This window comes from Amblyraja radiata, chromosome 1 (assembly GCF_010909765.2).
Source record: "Amblyraja radiata isolate CabotCenter1 chromosome 1, sAmbRad1.1.pri, whole genome shotgun sequence".
Classification (NCBI taxonomy): domain Eukaryota; kingdom Metazoa; phylum Chordata; class Chondrichthyes; order Rajiformes; family Rajidae; genus Amblyraja; species Amblyraja radiata.
Genome location: NC_045956.1, coordinates 20,574,176 through 20,595,470, shown reverse-complemented (window position 1 = coordinate 20,595,470; position 21,295 = coordinate 20,574,176). Strand labels below are relative to the sequence as shown.

Below are 21,295 nucleotides of genomic sequence, written 5' to 3'. Positions count from 1 at the left end.
GCGGTAGAGTTGCTGCCTTACTGTGCCAGAGACCCAGGTTCCATCCTGACAACGAGTGCTACCTGTACGGAGTTTGTACGTTCTCCCAGTGACCTGCGTGTGTTTTCTCCGGGATATCCAGTTTCCTCCCACACTCCAAAGACGTACAAGTTTATAGTTAATTGGCTTTGTATAACTGTAAATTGTCCCTAATGTGTTTAACAAAATGTAAGTGTGCGGGGATTGCTGGTTGGTGTGGCCTGGGTGCGCCAAAGAGCCTGTTTCTGTGCTGTGTCTCTAATACTGAAAAGAAGAATATCTGGGACAACCTTGTTCTATTGGGTCACCACATTACAGAGGAAGTAGAACATGCTCTTGATGAGAGGAAGTTGTCATTCCTGTTCTTACCCACCTCTAAATTAAACATAGACCTGCCTGTGGTAGCATGTTTGGCTGGATGGCTGCTTCAACTAGGCAGTTTGCACAACCGTCACTTAAGGGCCTGTCACACGAGCACGCGACCTAACGTGGTCGCTTGAGCCGTACGGCCTTGTGGGGCCGGTCCCACTTCGATCGCCGGAGCCGTATGGAGTTGTGCGGAGCTGATCCCGACATGCGCGGGGCTCCGAAAAACTAACAGTGTTCAAAAATTCCGCGCGGCAACGGCCTGCCAGCCCGCAGCCGCCTCGACACCGTACGCAGTGTCTTGACGCTGTACGTCACATGCGAACTTCCCGCGGACTTCGCTCGAAATTCACGTCACTCACTCGACCTCCGCGCGGCCCCCACTTCCGGTTTGGTCGCGCTCGCCGCATGCTGGTGGGACCGGCCCTGTACGGGGATCACTCGACCTCCGCGCGGCCCCCATGCAGTCACATGCTCGTGGGACAGGCCCTTTAGTGTTCACTGCATTCAGCATTATTTGCACCATAGCATCTAAGATAGCACATATAAAATTCTTAAGGGATTGGACAGGCTAGATGCAGGAAAAATGTTACCAATGTTTTTTGAGGGTCCAGAACCAGGGCTCACAGTTTATGAATAAGGGCTGAAATAAGGAAAATCCTTTTTACCCAGAGTTGTGAATCTGGGAAAATCTCTGCCACATAAGGCAGCGGAGGTTAATTCACTGGATGTTTTCAAGAGAGAGTTAGATATAGCTCAGGGCTAACGGAATCAAGAGATATGGGGAGAAGGCAGGAACGGGGTACTGATTCTGGATAATCAGCCATGATCATATTGAATGGTGGTGCTGGCTCGAAGAGCCGAATGGCCTACTCCTGCATTTTCTATGTTTCCTGCATTTTCTATGTTCAACATATTCAATGTTTCTATGCTTCTAAGATGTTATTTTATTTCCTTAAGTCGGTTGTAGTGACTGGTTGCTCCAGTCACACACCATGTCAGGCCCATTATCTGATTGGATTGGTTAGCATGCAAAACAATTAATTTTATTGTACCTCGTTACACGCGACTATAACAGATCTAAACATAAATCTAGATACTGGTTTCTACAGCCAGAGGGCGATGATTCATTCTGAGGCCCTGTCATAATGTTTCTCCTGGGCCAAATGCATCGAAATCCAACCCCAAAGACCAAAGCATTTCTTTCTAAAATACATTATTTAGTTTTTTTGTATTTACATGTCTCAGCAATCATTGACAAATTATTTTTTGGACCAAGAGTCTCCAGTTACATGGCAAATTATTAATGAACTGCTGAAGTGAAAATTGAAAATCTGCATGAGCAGAACTCTCAGGGGAGATAGTCATCTGCAACATGCATTATGCTCTACCTCTCAAACTCAGATCCATTTAATTAAATAGAACTAAATTTCATGAACTGAGCATTTGATACTCTCTAAGCAAACTGAGGATTCATTTTTACACAATTATATCAGCAGTAAAGGCTCAGCTCAGACCATATCTGATTGTACTTTCTCCTGCTTTATTTTCAGTGCAGTCATAAATTGGGATGTCCTTATTTCTTACCAAGCTGGACAAAGGTATTATTGTTTTATTTTAATTAATCCTTTCTCACCTATCTGGCTAACCTGTGGACTTCAAACCTAGGATTAGCCAAGGGTTCCATTTGAATCGTGGTGTCCTTGAGTTACAATTTGATTAACTATATTTTTGACAATAACATTTCTCATGAATCACCTGGGTGAAGTAAATCCCAAACTCAATAATTAACCAGTATTATGCAACAAATATAAAAGCAGCATAAAATAAGTTGGAAAATTGCAACCTTAAGTTAGGTACTCTTAAATGTAGACACATTTTGAAGTTGAACATAACCTTAATCAATGGTTTAGTTTGGTTTAGTTCAGAGATACAATGCGGTAATAGGCCCTTCAGCCCACCGAATCCACTCCGACCAGCGATCCCCACACACAAATACTATCCTACATACCAGGGACAATTTACACTTATGCCAAGCCAATTAACCTACAAGCCTGTATGTCTTTGGAGTGTGGAAGGAAAGCGGAGATCTCAGGGAAACCCCACGCATAAATGGGGAGAACGTACAAACTCTGTAAAGACAGCAGTCTGGATCGTGTCTGGGTCTCTGGTGCTGTAAGGCAGCAACTCTACCGCTGCGCCACCGTGCCGCCCCAACCTAGACAATACATAGGCTATACATAGACTATACATAGACTATGCTTTACAATAAGTAATTTTAACTTTCCATGATATATGGCAAAACTCGTTCAAACATTCTTCATTTTCACTCTGTTGTTTCCAAGCTGCTCCTTTTAGCAGCTGATAAAACTGCTTAAAACCTGGTTCAAACGTTGCAAATGGATGCTCTGACATGGTGGGCCCTGGCGTGATTTTACCCAGCTGCTGCACGGTTGTAACAAGTGTAATGCAAAAATGCGGCCTGTTTTTAATTGATTGTATGTGGGTGAATTATGCAATTTTTTGACTCGAAGTAAATGCAAGCTATTAACCTGATAGATTGAGATGTGCGCATGTCTGAATCTTGTCAGTAATGTAAATGGTATATCTAAGATGATTCTTGCCCTCCTGTAATTTGCTTAATATTTTGTTAATTCTTGGGTCATGGGTGTTACTGGCAAGAGACACTTATGTTTTTTTAGTCCATCATTGTCCTCAGAAGATATTGAAACATAGAAACATGGAAAATATGTGCAAGAGTAGGCCATTCAGCCTTTCGAGTTAGCACCGCCATTCAATATGATCATGGCTGATCATGGAAAATCAGTGCCCCGTTCCTGCTTTTTCCCCCATATCACTTGATTCCGTTAGCCCTAAGAGCTAAGTCTAACTCTCTCTTGAAAACATCCAGTGAATTGTCCTCCACTGCCCTCTGTGGCAGAGAATTCCACAGATTCACAGCTCTCTGGGTGAAAACATTTTTCCTCATCCGAGTCCTAAATGGCCTCGCCCTTATTCTTAAACTGTGACCGCTGGTTCAGGACTCCCCCAACATGGGGAACATTTATCCTGCCTCTAGCCTGTCCAAGCCCTTAAGAATTGTATGTGTTTCTATAAGATCCCCTCTTATCCCTCTAAATTCCAGTTATAGATATTCTTCTATTGCTCATCTTTTACTGACTAGCAATGAGCAACGGGGTTGAAATGCATCGAGATCACGAAAGGTTATCAAATTCCTCTTCAGGACATCAGTGTGTTATGAGCACAATCTAACTCCTCTGCGCTCACTTTTTGTACCTTTAATTTCCAATTTTGTTTGACTGAATATAAACTGCTATCTTGGAAATTTCAGAAATATGATCTACATTGTTAGTCTTGGCCAAAAGATTATTATACAGTAGTATCATCACTGTGCTATGCTATTTAAAGAAACATGGATATTTATAATGATGATTGGGATTTTTAAACAGTTGCCTGGCAAGAATTTCATCAGCCAAATAGGCTGCTTCCCTGCTGTAAATTTCAATGCATACTACTTATTCAAAATTTCACTGAAAATAATTTAAGCTTTACATTATAATGTATTCCTCTGCAGATATCAACATTGTGATTTGCAGATCACTTTACAAAATGGGCATAACTGCTCTGCTGGAATGGAATACTTTATTTTCACTTGCAACAAGGCAAAGTTAAATTCTTTGCTTGCATACCAAAGATATGCAAATAGTCGTCGCTAATGAAGTTACAAAGTACCCCCACGCCGGCTCATCCCTTGTTCTCCCCCCCCCCCCCCCCCCCCCCCCCATGGCAATCTCCTCATGCGGGGTCCTTCCCCCTCCCCCTCACGGCGGCCCCCACAAGCCGGGTCCGCCATTGATGAAATTTGTGACAGCTATTCATCAGAAACAATTCACGCAAATTGGATTATTTGTTCAGTAATTGGGATGAATGCCTGTTTATCCATTGTTTATTAACCTCATATTTGACGTGCAACATCTAGGGAACTGCACAACAAATTCCAACTGGAATCATTTTTCATTATGAGTCTCATTTAACCACTAATCAAATCTATCTAGATCAGCGTTTCTCAACCTTTTTACCCTTGCGGAACCCTTGAAACAATTTTCATCTCAGGGAACCACTACATAAAAATTATTATATATCTTTTTCTTTCTCTTTCATAAACTTAAAGTTCATAAGGCAAACATATGGAGGCACAGACAGGACTGATGGAGACCGTGCATGCATCTGTAGTCACTTGATGATACACAAATCCGTCACGTACAGCTCCTGTCCACTGACCACTAAAGGCCATTTCACACCAGCGCCGTATAGACATCGCTAAATATATTCCCTATGATTATTATACTTTTAAATGATATTACAGGTTGAAGGCTTTATTATAATAACCAAGAATTTCCCAAGCATATGCCGTATGTGAATAATAAAATTACAAATATGAAATTAAACAAAAAAATAACTAAAAAATGCATTTTAACCCATTTTGAGAGGTGATCAACCTGTAATTAGCCTATTTATGACTTTTTCTCGGAAGCCCTGGCAACCTCTCACAGAACCCTAGGGGAGGGGGAGGGGGAGGGAGAGGGAGGGAGAGGGAGAACCAGGGGGAGGGGGAGGGGGAGGGGGAGGGGGAGGGGGAGGGGGGACAGGGAGAGGGAGGAGGGACGGGGAGAGGGGGAGGGGGAGAGACCTTCGACCCCCTGGCAACCCACTAGGACCTCCTGACGACCCACCTACGGCACGAGAATTCTCGCTACTCTCCGTGGCGACTTGCAGCGACCATAATGAGACCGCGGCTAGTTCCCAGAATGAGGGAACTCCTCACGACCATGAAAGCGACTACCCGGCAACCACCCGTGAACATGTGGCGACCATGTGGCGACTGCATAGTCTCCTGCAGTCACCTAAACAGTTGCCTAAGTGGGACAGGCCCATTATTGCAAATTACAGACACACACACAAAATTTTTGATTTTATAAAATTCAATTGATTTAAGGAATTTGTGAACTTTAGAATTATATTTAAATCAGAATTCATTTCTTTTAGAACAATTCTTTGCTTAGCAAGATATTGGCATGCAGGTATAAATTCTAATGGTTGGCAGGACAAAAGTGAAACAGATACTTGCCTCTGGATTTTCTACCATGTACAAAAGCCTTTCCGAGCATCTGCCACGTAGGTTTGTACAAGTCATCCAAGTCAAGTTGCCATCGCTCCGGTTCCAAGTACTTGATCAGCTCTTCGACTGTATCAAAGCCTGCAACAGCCTCATTTAAGTTATCCAGGGACAGAGAAGGTGGTGGTACTGTTGGGCTTTCAAAGTGGGCCTGTTATTAAAATCAAAAGGAATACAATGATTAGAAGCATAAATTTATGTTACATTGAACCGATATTGTTAAAATAAGGTTTTTAAAGTATATTTTTTCCTGTACAATAAAGGAAATAGAAAAATTAATAGATATTGTTGAGTTACAATCCAATAAACAAGAGATTGCACTGAACTCCTGTTCTTAAAATCTGTCGACTTTACAATTTCCTCTGTGTTTTTCCAAATTTGTTATTCACTTTGGGTGCAATCGTCAATCCAGCTTCCAATTATATTCAAAAGTGGAACTGTTTTTCAAAGTGAAGTTTAAGCTAGTATACATAACCAAAACCATAAAATCTTCCATGACCCAGTTTAATCGGGTAGTATTTTAGACAGTACTCATTATTTACCTTCTCAAAAATATTCTTCAATATGTCGCAGAGAAAGTCTGGTTCTGTTTGATTGAATCTGATTATAACACAAGTAAAAATTTATACGTAGTGTCTAGACAACCACTTGTGAAGAAACCAATTTTAACTTCGTGAAAATAGTTTTTTAAAGAATATTCACAAATATTTGCAAGATTCATTGCTATATGGTAGTCAAGTTCATAGTAAACTGTGTTCTTAATATTTGAATATTTTTGCCAGGTGCCAAGTAATGTTTTTGTGTATGAAACTTCAGAGCCACGTAAAAGTGTCACAGTTTGCAAAGATTATTAGTTTAAATTGTTCGGAGATTTAAAGCCATTTTGGGGGATTTCAGGAAGGGAACTGATATTCACCCTCAACACACAAAAAAACATCTAGCCTGCTACCAAACCTATGCTGGGGGTTGTATCAAATGTTGGGGCTGTTTGTTCAGCAAAGGCTCCTTCAGCTAGATGGGCAAACATGTACTGTATAAACCAATTACTTAACCCTTCACACATGCAGAGTTACAGTGACGCAGCAACAGCAGTACCATGAGTTCAATATATATACAATTTGAGTCCCTAAATGCCAACATTTGCAGGATGCATGGAAGCCCTCATGGTTCACTGTTGGTTTAGGGGAAAGTTCGAAGAGCAAATAATGATGGAATGAGTTGAAGCATTACCCTGATTCCTAACCACCTCAGGATAAAATCTTTCTTCAGTTCATATTCTTTATGCCTCAAGGTCCTCTCACAGTTCCTTATCTCCCACCAGTTCTCTAGAACCTAATCTCGCACCAGTAAGGCTGCACCCAGAGGTTTACTTATTCCACTAGTCACAGGCCCCAAATTCCAAATGGTTGTGGTGATTTACCCAGTTATTACTTCCCAGGAGGTTATATTCTCACCCCGATACTAATCTCCCATTGTTCAATGTTCACACCCTCATCTCATCACATCACATGTTCCTCTCACCAATTATGGTCCTCCCACAAGACTTTACTGCCCACCAGCCTAGTGCACTCTCAAGTGCTTATCTCTCATTCATTAATATTCCCTTCCAGGTGTTTTAAAACATAAGTTGATGCTCATGTCCCACCTGATAAGGTTCTTTCCCCCAGCCCCAATTGGCTCTTAATTGACTAATTAAGGTGCTGTCCATCACACTATCTCCCACCAATGTTGGGCCATATCTTTTGCTAGATAAGGATTTCTCCCACGTTATCATCTCCCACCAATTATGATGCATCTCTGGTTCTTAAAACTAACCGCTAAGATGCTTTCAAAGTCATTATCTCTTCCTGACTAATTGTTTCCTTTGGTCCCTTATCCCCTTCTAATTAATGTCCTTTCCCAGTTGCATGCTTTTAATTGGCTTATAAAGTACTCTTCCTAGATCCAATCTGTCATGATAATGTCCTTTCCTAGGATCTTTTCTCAAACCAAGAATCCAGTCGTTATATTCATTGTAGAAAGGTCTGGATCCTTTTCTCCGATGAGTTAATATCTGCTCCCAGGACCTTCCATCTCACTCGTTAATAGACAATAGGTGCAGGAGTAGGCCATTTGGCCCTTTGGGCCAGCACCGCCATTCAATGTGATCATGGCTGATCATCCCCAATCAGTACCCCGTTCCTGCCTTCTCCCCATATCCCCTGACTCTGCTATTTTTAAGAGCCCTATCTAGCTCTCTCTTGAAAGCATCCAGAGAACCTGCCTCCACCGCCCTCTGAGGCAGAGAATTCCACAGACTCACCACTCTCGGTGAGAAAAAGTGTTTCCTCGTCTCCGTTCTAAATGGCTTACCCCTTATTCTTAAACTGTGGCCCCTGGTTCTAGAGTCCCCCAACGTCGGGAACATGTTTCCTGCCTCTAGTGCGTCCAAGCCCTTAACAATCTTATACGTTTCAATGAGATCCCATCTCATCAATGTCCTATTGAGGGATCCTAGTGTTCCAAAATGCACCATCATGTCACAATGTTTTTATTCTAGTGATTATCTTTATATTCTAGTGACACACTGGCACCTTCAGCAACAGACTGGTTCCACCAAGATGCAGCACAGTACGCCAAATTAGATCATTTCTCTCTGTGGCTATCAAACGGTAAACTCCTCCCCCTTCTGTCATGGGGTAGACTGACTCCCCTTCCTGCCCCCCCCCCCCCCCATTCCTTGCACAAACCCAATTCTGAATTTTCCACCCATCACTTTAGTTTCATGTTTCATGTATCTTGTTGTGTTGTATCACTGTTGGCAGATCCATTTCCCCCCTGGGATAAATAAAGATTCATAGTATCGTATTGTATGATACGACTGTCATCTTCCAGGACCTCATCTCCCTGCAATTACTGGTTTAACCCAGGTCCTCATCTCCTGACTGTTATTATCTTCTCCAAGCTGCTAATGCCGCAGAGGTTATTGTCGTCTCCCAGGTCCTTATCTTCCAACAGTTATTGTCCTTTCCCATGTTCTTATCATCAAGTTGTGGTCCGTTCCTAATTCTAACTTCCCACCAGTTAAAGTGCTTTTCAAGTTCCTTATTTCCCACCTGTTCAGCTCCTTTCCCTGCAGTTTATCTCTATTGTGTCAAGATATTCTCTGATTTACTTACATTTGAAATGTTAAGAGTCACTCTCAAATCTTCCCTCATTCCAAGGTTACAAGCCTGTCAACAGCTCAGCTGAATTCCCAGTTTTTTTTAATTTCCCATCAGTTAATCTTTTAGTTTGGAGATACATCACAGAAACAGGCCCTTCGGCCCACCGGGTCCGCACCAACAAAATATTGGCCATCAGACAGAAAGTACTGTGTGACTGACCTGTCTGGATGTGATGAGTGTGGTAATGCAAGTGTTGATGCTTGCAACCCAGCACTTTGTAATCTCTAACAACAATTTGGCTCAGGGGACAAAAAGTTATAGCTCCAAATTTGGTGATGATACTAAATTAGGTGGGGTTATGATTATGAAAACAAAGTTGTCATTTGAAAGAGATAAAGCCAAGGTGAGTCAGCAAGCAAGCCATGGCAGCTGGAATATAAAGTGAAAAAATGTGATGGTATGGTAGGTGTGGCACGGTGGCGCAGCGTTAGAGGTGCCATCTTACAGCAACAGAGACCCGGGTTCAATCCTGACTACGGGTGCTGTCATAGAAACATAGAAACATAGAAAATAGGTGCAGGAGTAGGCCATTCGGCCCTTCGAGCCTGCACCGCCATTCGATATGATCATGGCTGATCATCCAACTCAGTATCCCATCCCTGCCTTCTCGCCATACCCCCTGATCCCTTTAGCCACAAGGGCCACATCTAACTCCCTCTTAAATATAGCTAATGAACTGGCCTCAACTACCTTCTGTGGCAGAGAATTCCACAGATTCACCACTCTCTGTGTAAAAAATGATTTTCTCATCTCGGTCCTAAAAGACTTCCCTCTTATCCTTAAACTGTAACCCCTAGTTCTGTCTGTACGGAGTTTGTACGTTCTCCCTGGGTTTTCCCAGGGTGCTCCAGTTTCCTCCCACACTTCAAAGAATTACAGGTTTGTAGGTTAATTGCGTTTGGTAGAAATTATAAATGCTAGTGTAACGAGGACCGCTGGTCGGCGTGGACGCGGCGGGCTGAATGGCCTGTTTCCGCACTGTATATCTAAACTAAACTACTCACTTTGGTGCAAAAAAGAGAAAACAAGAATGTTTTTTCAAAGGCTAAGATGTAAGGTGGTGTGAATATTCAACGTTGCCCTCATACGCAACTCACAGGAAGGATACATATATGTGGAGCAAGTACTTAGAGAGACAAATGGGATGTTAACCTTTATTATGAGAATTTAGAATCAGGAGGTAAAATACCTATCTGCAATTAAGGTCAGAAGAAATAGGAGCCAATCATGGCTGGTCTATCTCTCCCTCCTCACCCCATTCGCCTGCCTTCTCCCCCATAACAATAGACAACAGACAACAGGTGCAGGAGTAGGACATTCGGCCCTTCGAGCCATTCACTGTGAACATGGCTGATCATCCACAATCAGTTCCCCGTTCCTACCTTGTCCCCATATCCCTTTACTCCGCTATCTTTAAAGCTCTACCTAACTCTCTCTTGAAAGCATCCAAAGAATTGACCTCCACTGCCTGAGGCAGAGAATTCCACAGATTCACAACTCTCTGGATGAAAAAGCTTTTCCTCATCTCCGTTCTAAATGGCCTACCTCTTATTGTTAAGTACACTTGTACTAATCAAGAATCTATCTATCTCTGCCTTCAAAATATCCACAGACTTGGCCTTCACAGCCTTCTGTGGTAAAGTATCCCACAGATTCACCACCCTCTAACTAAATATATTTCTCCTCATCTCCTTCCTAAAAGAATGTCCTTTAATTCTGAGGCTATGACCTCTAGTCCTCTCCACATCGATTCTATCCAAGCCTTGCACTATTCTGTATGCTTCAATGAGGTCCCCCTCATTCTTATAACCTCCAGCGAGTACAGGCCCAGTATCAACAAACGCTCATCATAGGTTAGCCTACTAATTCCTGGGATCTATCTTGTAAACAATTGTGTTGTTTATTGGCGATACCGCATCCAGTGTCTTGTGTGCAGGTTTGGACTCCTTAATCATATCATCCATCATTCAAAGGCCACAAGACTGACAGTAGTTCAGCTCCTTGCTCAGTTTCTTATTTCCCACCAGTTAATCTTCTCTCCTACGTCCTTGTATCTAGCTGCTCTCCAAGCGGCTTCATTCCATTTAGTTACTGTTCTTCCACAGGTCTTTGTCTGCCGGTGATTTAAATAGTAATCCAGGTTAATGTCATGGTGCTCTCACAGGACCTTGACGTCCTGAGGCCCTTATCCCTCTATATTTGTTATCTACTCGTGTCTTGTATCCAAACCACTTAAGGTCACCACACCACCATTGTGGGCAGGATATCAAATAACGATGAGTCGGAGTACAGGAAGGAGATTGAAAACCTCGTGTCCTGGTGTGGAGACAACAACCATTCTCGCAATGTCAGCAAAACAAAGAATATCGTGATCGACTTCAGGAAGCAAAGCGATACACATACTCCAGTTTGCATTGGTGGCGCTGAGGTAGAGATGATTGAAAACTTCAAATTCCTCAGAGTAAATATAACCAATGACTTCTTCTGGACCACCCATGTTGAAGCAACGGCCAAGAAAGAGCACAAATGCCTCCCCTTCCTTAGAAGGCTTAAGATGTTTGTCCTGTCCCCAACAACCCTCACCAACCTTTACAGATGGACTGTGGAAAGCATTTTATCGGGATGCATCACGGCTTGCTTTGGGAACAACTCCACCCACGACCGCAAGAAATGGCAGAGAATTGTGGATGCAACCTAGACCATCGCACAAACCAACCTCCCTTCCATTGACTCCACTGCACCTCACCTTAACGGCCAGCATTATCAAGGGCGATTCGTACCCTTGCCACTCCCTCTTCTCTCCTCTCCCATTGGAAAAAGGCACACCTCCAGATTCAGGGGCAGTTTATTCCCAGCTGTTATCAGCCAACTGAACTATCTTACCGCAACTAGAGAGCAGTCTTGAACTGCAATCTACTCCATCGGGGTCCTTCAGACTATCTTTGATCAGACTTTACTGGCTTTACCTTGCACTAAACATGTATTGTCTTTCTGCTGATGGGATAGCATGCAACAAAATAGCTTTTCACTGTACCTCAATACAAGTGACAATAAACTAAACTAACTACCTAACTAACTAACTAACTAACTAACTAACTTTCTGGCTAACAGTAGAATTTAACAGATGCCATGAAATGCAAGGAAGAAGCTTCTAGAGGTGCCAGAAATTGTTACATGCCTGAGGATTGGGAGCAATTTCAAGAGACAAGGACTTGGTATAGAAGGGCAAATTAGAATAGCCACATCCTGCTCCTACTGAGGGACTGCAGTGAAGAATTACTAAATTGCCTCCAGGAATGTTGGATTTGACATCAGAGGAGAGGTTGAGTTGCCACGGCCTTTATTTATTATTCTCCAGACTTTAGAAGAACGAGATTAAAAAATAAATAAATATTTCATTACTATGTTTACATATCTGTTATGCTGCTGCAGGTAAGAATTTCATTGTTCCGTTTCAGGACATATGACAATAAAACATTCTTGACCTCAGCTGGACTAATGATACAGATAATGCGACTTTGCAAGCAGTTGCCGTGTTTCATGAGGAGGTGATTGTACTCACAACATTTCAAACCTTTTACATCATGCTCAAGGCAAAAGTAAGAAGCATGCCATAATACTTTCCATTTGTTTAAGTAATTACAGCACCAATAACACAAAAAAATCCCAGCCGTATCCATGACAGAGCAGCCTGTTTGATCGGTCTCCCAGAGATTACCTGAACTGTTATTCCCACAACTACAGTCACACTGTGGTTGCAGTGTGTGCTATCGACAAATTAATTGCAGTATTTGCTCATCCAGGCTGCTTGGACAGCAGCTCCTAAATCTGTAGTTACCAAAATTCCGGCTCTTCAAAGCGTAATCGGTGAACAGCTTTTAAATATTTGCTGATGAGATCAGCAATGAAAGGCAGAACTTTGAAAAATCCTACAAACCCTTGTGCCCAGCTCTTTGTAAACCAACTATGTATTTCATGTTCCTTAATGTCTTGTATGGGAATATGTGGAACAGGAAAAATGGGAATTCCTTTCATTGCTCACATTGGAGCAAAAATTGGAGAACACCGCTTTTGTTTTCATCCATGCTGGGTAAATGAACAGGTTTCTGTCCTGATTATGCAAGTGTTCACGTAGCTACAATGATCAATGAATCTATTAGTAGCCAAGTCTGGCAGCCACCAATGAGAGAGGTTAGGTTCCTTACATTGATACATAACAAGTGTAATTGAAGTATTCTTCTGTACAATTTATTTACAATCAGCCAAGCAAGAGTCAGACGTGCTGTGTTCATGATCCTTTGTTGCCAGCAAAAGTGCTCTACTGATTCTAACAATGGTGAGATCACACAATTAGTGACACTAATTCTTCTCCCAGGACTTATCATTGAGTTGTCATTGGCAAGGCAATTGGGCTGATAGTATAGAAGTTGGGATGTAATGTTAAAATTGTACAAGGCATTGGTGAGGCCAATTCTGGAGTATGGTGTACAATTTTGGTCGCCTAATTATAGGAAGGATGTCAACAAAATAGAGCGAGTACAGAGGAGATTTACTAGAATGTTGCCTGGGTTTCAGCAACTAAGTTACAGAGAAAGGTTGAACAAGTTAGGGCTTTATTCTTTGGAGCGCAGAAGGTTAAGGGGGGACTTGATAGAGGTTTTTAAAATGATGAGAGGGATAGACAGAGTTGACGTGGAAAAGCTTTTCCCACTGAGAGTAGGGAAGATTCAAACAAGGGGACATGACTTGAGAATTAAGGGACTGAAGTTTAGGGGTAACATGAGGGGGAACTTCTTTACTCAGAGAGTGGTAGCTGTGTGGAATGAGCTTCCAGTGAAGGTGGTGGAGGCAGGTTCGTTTTTATCATTTAAAAATAAATTGGATAGTTATATGGATGGGAAAGGAATGGAGGGTTATGGTCTGAGCGCAGGTATATGGGACTAGGGGAGATTATGTGTTCGGCACGGACTAGAAGGGTCGAGATGGCCTGTTTCCGTGCTGTAATTGTTATATGGTTATATGGTTATATGGTTATGATAGTTGGCACTTACAATAAATTGCTTGGTTGTAAAGATGGCCCAAAGCTCAACTCTTGGCTACTCTCAGGGTCCACGATGATATGCATGTATGATTTGCTAGGATTTATGCAGTAAAGAACATTCAAAATTTCAGTTGCTATGTCGACATCTATTTTTATCCATTTGCAATGAAACATATATCTAAGCCCAAAATGTTTTCAATTGGTCCACCTGAGTGTTTTTTGATTCTGAGATTTCTATAAAAGAATTTAGACAAAATGATTTTGCAGCCTTCAGATGATTGCACAGATGTTTTTGTAATCTTAGTATAACTTGACCCCAGAAAATAGAGTTATAATTATGACAGACTTGGGGTTTCTCAGTGATAAAAGCACTTACACAAGTTTCAGGTTTTACGCATTTTTTAAAATATCTATTATTCTAAAATTCCATACAGCTTGAGTAATTTTATGCGCTTGTTAGTTGCAGGTTTGAAGGATATTTGGGAGACGGGGGCATTTTGAAATAATAATAATAATAATAATAAATTTTATTTATGGGCGCCTTTCAAGAGTCTCAAGGACACCTTACAAAAATTGAGCAGGTAGAGGAAAAACATGTAAGGGGAATGAAATAAATAGTAGAGACATGACTAGTACACAAAGTAAAGACAGAATTCAATACAAAACACAGTATGAGGCAATTAATGCACAGATGAAAAGGGAATATTAAGGCAGAATATTTTCTGCTTTCCTTTTAAGTACATTTGAAGTAGTATGTGCAGCTGATGGATTATAATTATGTCATCTTATTTCACAAGACTGTCTTTTGCCAAGATCACTGCCCAAATATTTTTTTCTTGCTATTCTAATCAGTATTGCACATAATAAAATATTACAAATAGACACAGTTTCTAGTTAATTTACAGTAACTAGGCTATTTTTATATGTATCATTTGGGGCTTAGAAGTTATTAAATAAAAATACTTGAGCACATATATTCACACATGCAGACACAAATATATATGTGGACAGATACACCATTTAAAAAATATATCCGATAACATAAACAGCTGCATTATATTGCAACTACACTCTGTCTAAGGTTTATGCCAATCTGTTCAAAGCCCTAAACTTGGATAGTGTGTTTCAAAACCTCATTTGGACTTTTCACCTCAGAAATACTTGATCTAACAAGGGAAAAGAGGTAGGAATGCATAGCAGATTTGTCCTTAAAGTTAATAAAGAGAAGGGAAAACTGCCAAGGATTAAATGTTGCTATTGATTTATTACATACCAGCTGAAACTCTAGCAAAATTTATGATAGATTGTGTCAATTTTCTTATGGAAAACTATTTAAAGCGTAGTGTCTGAACTTGCCAGGAATAAGTGACAACTCTCACTATGCAACCTAAATATAGCAAATAAATCCACTTCAATGCAAAATAAATGTTCGGTCTGAATGTCTGTTTTTATTTCAATTTTTAGGCCTATTTTAGATATGGTAATTTTAATTTTTAAAGCTATATGTATTTATTCTGTTTTTATTAACTGCACTGACGGGAACTGATTGAGAAACATTTTTTTTGTTTCATCTGTGTATGTAAGTACTCAGTTAAAATGACATTAAAGTAAATACTGAAATACTGAAATACTGAAATTACCGTTTTGAATGTAGTTGCCTTCAGAAGCGTGTTCCTATTCAATTTAGGCTGTAAAAACAAAAGCAGATATGAGAAAAAATATGTAATTTTTTCCCATTTCAAAACTTGATCCAATCTATCTCTACCAGCTCTTTTATTTGCCTATTGATTATTTTCCTGAAAAAAAAGTAATTGCATAAGCTCTTTACAGTTTATGAAAGTTCCCAATATAAATTCTGTTCTGGAGTCACAGGCAGAAGATGTAGGCTTTCTCTATTGAAATTGCATAAAGGAAAAGTGAGTTTTAACTAAAGATGATCTTGCTGTATGGATCACCTATCAACTAACGTATTTTAAATGTTCAAGCAACAGGAGAAATACTATTTGTGAAGATTATTATATTAAAACCGTATAATCTGAGGAGTAATCTGTTACAGGTGAAGCAGTTGCCACAAGCCCTTCCATGTTACTCAAATTGTCAGGTTACAGATATACATTCAGGCAATTGGATTGAGGACAATCTTTTGCATTAGCATTCAAGCCAAAATACTGAATATGCTCGTAAAATTTCTAATTGTCTCAAAATACAATGTTGAACTGCAGAAATATCTTCACAACAATACTACACCTTCAGGTGGTTTATTTCTTTCATAGTATTGTTTTTTCAAATGATCAGGAATCAAAATTTTTGTCTCTCATTCTGCCATTCTTTCTCCCATTTCTGTATTTTTCTCCCTATGTGTCGTTTTTCAATTCCCTTCTCTGCTGTTCATTGTCTCCCAATCTTTCTCCCTGATTCCTTTCGGCCAGCTCACTTTGACTTAAATCAAATAGCTTCCCACTTGGAGTAATGCAGGCATAAATTGTCAGGTCAAGCCTGTGCTTCAAAGGATCCAGCGAACACTGTTGTTGTGAGAATCGCCTGGTGTATCCATCCCTTGTCACAGGAAATTAGATACATTTTGATTTTAGATTGGCCCCTTCAAATTTGAATAAACCTACTCATGAGCCATCTGGAATGGAGTATAACTTCACAATAATGTAAGGCAGACAGGTCGACTATTGAAAGTAAAGGAGAGAAAATGAAATGTGTTATCATGTTTGAAGATACTGAAATGTTAAATATATGAGTGCGTATTTTGTACCTACAACAACCATGGCATTCAACCATTGCAAAAATGGAAAAGGTCCATGCCAGTTTAAAAAAAATGAACATTGTTCCCCAGGAGAAGAATAAATGTTGTTTTACAGTGTAGTTCAGAAATGATGTGTGATTTCTGGACATTGCATTCATCCAAAAAGAAGCACTGGTATTGCATTACAATGAAGAATCAGAAAGAGAAATGCACACACATTTAAGGTTTTTGTTAGGAAGGAACTGCAGATGTTGGTTTACACCGAAGACGGACACAAAATGCTGGAGTAACTCAGCGGGACAACTAATTTAATAAAACTTGTCTGCATTTATTCTTGGTCAAAAGTTATTTCACTGTTATAAACTTGGAAAAGCAGGTAAAAGTGGCAATCATCAACCCCACTTCTATTTCTCATTTTCTTCAACCAACAATTTTATGAAAGATTTTGAATAAATAGTTAATGCCGATTATAATGTCTGAGATTTTTATCTTTGTTAATTATTTTCTATCATGTTAATTATTTGTGCTTTATCATGTATAATGTTCATATGGAAGCAAGCCAATTTTTCACTATTTCCCAATCATGTAATTAGGATCTCAGAATGACATTGGAGCAAAACCTGTTTCAGATGTCATGAAAGCCAATACCAAAGGCAATTTTCCATCCAAATGCCAGGGAAATGTTTAAGGAATGACGTTATGCTGGAATGCTGGATACAGTATTAGCAGTTGCTACTGTCAAAGGTAGGAAGCACAATGCATTGATGAACATGGTCAGCTGCCAAACTTGATGTATAAAGCATGGTGCTTTAAAGATGGCTGCCACTAGATAGCCATGTTTATCTTAGCTCAAATATTTACCAATGGAAAATGTGTGCAGGGGATTGGGCCAAGCATGTGCTGAGACTGCAATGTCGAATGGGGACGGTTGTGTGATGGAAGCATGGCTGGAAATGGGCCAGCCACAAACTGAGCCAGATATGCACTGATGGCCAAAAGCCAGCCTGACTGGAATGTGATTGGGACTGGGAGGTGGAAAGCAGATAGCATGGTAGGTGACAAGGGCTGATGTAACCAGGAGGGGGGAGGGGGGGGAGTGAATGAAGGGTGCCTGTCGGAGGGTAGGACAAGAATGGAGACTATGGAGTTAAGAGATACATGTAGATATAAAACTAAAGCAGCGAGATGTCAATGACACAGAAACATAGAAAATAGGTGCCGGAGGAGGCCATTCGGCCCTTCGAGCCAGCACCGCCGTTCAATGTGATCATGGCTGATCATCCACAATCAGTAACCCGTGCCTGTCTTCTCCCCATACCCCTTGATTCCGCTAGCCCCTAGAGCTCTATCTAACTCTTTTAAATTCATCCAGTGAATTGGCCTCCACTGCCCTCTGTGGTAGGGAATTCCACAAATTCACAAGTCTCTGGGTGAAAAGGTTTTTTCTCATCTCAGTTTTAAATGGCCTCCCCTTTATTCTTAGACTGTGGCCCCAGGTTCTGGACTCCCCCAACATTGGGAACATTTTTCCTGCATCTAGCTTGTCCATTCCTTTTATAATTTGATGTGCTTTTATAAGATCCTCTCTCATCCTTCTAAATTCCTGTGAATACAACCCCAGTCTTTCCAATCTTTCCTCAGATAACAATTATAGTGTTTGTTAGTAGTGACTGCCTGTTATGTGCTTCATATTATCAAGAGCCTGCTTACACTAGTTAGTATGAGTAGCAGCTCGGAGATGTGATGACTGCAGATCCTTGCTGTATATCGATTTAATAAACATGTGTTGTATCTTAATATGTGTTCGAGTTGACTCATTGCAGATACTTTACAAGGATGTTGCCAGCACTGGAGGGTCTGAGCTGTAGGGAGAGGTTGAGTATGCTGGGACTCTATTCCTTGGAGTGCAGGAGGGTGAGGGGTGATCTGATAGAGTTGTATAAATCATGAGAGGAATAGATTAGGTAGACGCACAAAGTCTCTTGCCCAGAGTAGGTGAAACAAGGTCCAGAGAACATAGGTTTAAGGTGAACGGGAAAGGATTTAATAGGAATCTAAGAGGTAACTTTTTCCACACAAAGGGTGGTGGGTGCATGGAACAAGCTGTCAGACGAGATAGTTGAGGCAGGGACTATTCAAATATATAAGAAACAGTTAGACAGGTACATGGGGTTGACAGGTTTGGAGGGATACTGACCAAATGCGGGCAGGTGGTAGCTGGGGCATGTTGGTCAGTGAGGGCAAGTTGGGCCGAAGGGCCTGTTTCCACACTGTATCATTCTATGACTATTGACATCTTAATGAATATATGATTACACATATATGATATCACTTTTCCTGTCATGGTCACCTTATAGCAATTAGATGCAGACTCAAAACCTAGGTAACAACTGCCAAATCAAATTGATCGTAACCTTTTCCATCCTTCTCTAGAGCCTCCTGCAGGCATTCATTGACATTTGGCTCTGGATATCTAGGTGTGGAATCAGTGTCGGCAGCATTCTGTGTGCCTGCTATCAGGCAGCTTAAAGGACTGTACTTACAAACTCTCGCACATTTACATAAGGCAGGCTATGTTTCTGCAACACTGTTATACGTTGTGTACTCTTTCCAAAAATACATTCCAAATTATAATTGGTACTTAGTTAAACATTACTTTTTATGGTCAGTAAGAAACTTAAGAAAAAAAGGCAGGATTGCTCTGTTGCCAGAAGCATGCATCATTGTTGAGAAAACATTTGGTCAGACAGTGGATATAGAGACCCAGGTCTCCACTCTAGTTAAAGCCTAACGGGATTGTTGGAAGATGGAATAGCCAATACGTCTTAATGTCAATGGCTATTTATTGACAAAACTATATATTTTAAAAATGTTTTTGTTTAGTTTATTGACCCTGAAGAATCTGCCTCTTAATGTCCATGCTTCCTTGAATTAGGTCCACTAAGATGAATAGGCAGAAGAGGAGCAACAGCAACATCTTTAGTAACAAACTTAATATACAGCAGTAGTACCTCAGATCAAGTCAAGTCAAATTTATTGTCATAAGCATCGGTACAATGAAAATTGTGCTTGCAGCTACATCATGGGCACATAGCCGTAGTCAACACACAAAGGCATAACTAATACATACATTCTACAAGAAAGTGGGAAGTGAAAGTGTGTAAAGAGCAAGAAATTTGTGCAAAAACACAATTAGAAAACAAGTTCCAGGTGGTACAAGAGGTGGTCCGCAGTGTTCCATTGGGGAGGTACAATTAGGGTTGTGCATGTTGGATCAGGAAGCTGATGTGTGCAGGGACGTAGCTGTTCCTGAACCTGGTGGTGAGGGACTTGGGGTTTATGTATCTCCTGCCCAACTGTAGCAACAAGTAGAGGGCCTTAAGCAGATGGTTGGGATCCTTAATGATACATGCCATTGGCTTGAGGCAGCCTCCCACACTCCAAAGACGTACAGGTTTGCAGGTTAACTGGCTTGGTATAAGCAAATTGTCTCTAGTGTGTAGGATAGTGTTAGTGTGCGGGGATCGCTGGTCGGTGCGGACTCCGTGCAGACTCTGGTTCTGTATCTGTACTGTATCTCTAAACTAAACTAAACGAAACCACCATCAGAGCTCAAGGCCATTAGGGGGCTGACTCGATCTCCTCAGCTGTTACAAAGGCAGTCTTTTATCTAGACAGATGCTGTCACCATGTTGAGTATTGGTTAGGGGAAGGGACAGATATATTGACATTGTGAAGGATACCAACAAGGATGAGAGTTGGGAAGCAGTTGTGTAATACTTTGGTTAGGCTGCATTTGGAATATTGTGAGGAATCCTGGTAATCCCTTTACAGGAAGGATGCAGAAACTTTGCAGAGGGTGCAGAAGTAGTTCACCAGGATTTGCCTGGATTACAATATTAGCTATAAGGAGACGTTGGATAAACTTGGATTGTATTCTCTGCAGTGTCAGAGGCTGCAGGGAAACACATAGAATTCATAAGACAGACAGAGTCTTTTTCCTAGGGTAGAAATGTCAAATAGTATAGGGCACAGCTTTAAGGTGAGATGGGAAAAGTTTAAAGGAGATGTGCGGGGCAAGTTTTTTTATACAGAGAGTGGTGGATGCCTGGAACACAGTGCTCGGGGTGGTGGTTGATACGGACATGATGGTGTGCTTAAGAGGCATTTAGATGGGAACATGAACATACAAGAAGTGGAAGGATTTGGATCACGTGCTGGCAGATGGGATTAATTTAATTTGGCATCATGGTCGGCACAGACATCAGAGACCAAAGGTTATTTTCTTGTGTGTACTTTTCCATGCTTTATATTCTAAATGCAGCTCCTGTGGCATCACCCCCATTGTAAAATGACATGCTTCTCTTCCACTAATTTACAAAGTGTAGACTGTAAAAGATGAGTCCCTGTCTGAGTAGACTCAGCTAACCCAGCAGTCTAAGCATCTGTTTGAATCACGGGGAAGAGCAGAATTTGATATGCTAAATGCAGGGCAGATTCATCTAAGCTTCCATGAAAAATTAATGGCTGGGTTTCTGTAAAGTTTTGGCTGCATTGCTCCTCAGCTCTTTGATATGTCCTTCAACACGTTTTACAATCACTTCTTATTCTTGGCCAAATGTTTGTGCCTATATCCCCAGGGTTGCATGAACACATTGTGTTTTGGCATCAATATCCAACCCATCCACATTTTCACTTTTATAGCTATAACT

General features: G+C 41.0%; 1 protein-coding gene across 1 annotated transcript in view; it reads right to left on the bottom strand.

Moving 5' to 3' along the window:
* Positions 1-21,295, bottom strand: part of pdgfc (platelet derived growth factor C) — a 116,163-nt gene that overhangs the window by 42,406 nt on the left and 52,462 nt on the right. Inside the window, exons 3-4 of the mRNA XM_033029474.1 lie at positions 15,469-15,516; positions 5,534-5,732 (exon numbers count right to left, since the gene is read on the bottom strand). Of these exons, the coding sequence (XP_032885365.1) occupies positions 5,534-5,732; positions 15,469-15,516 (247 nt within the window). The remainder of the gene's footprint in view (positions 1-5,533; positions 5,733-15,468; positions 15,517-21,295) is intronic.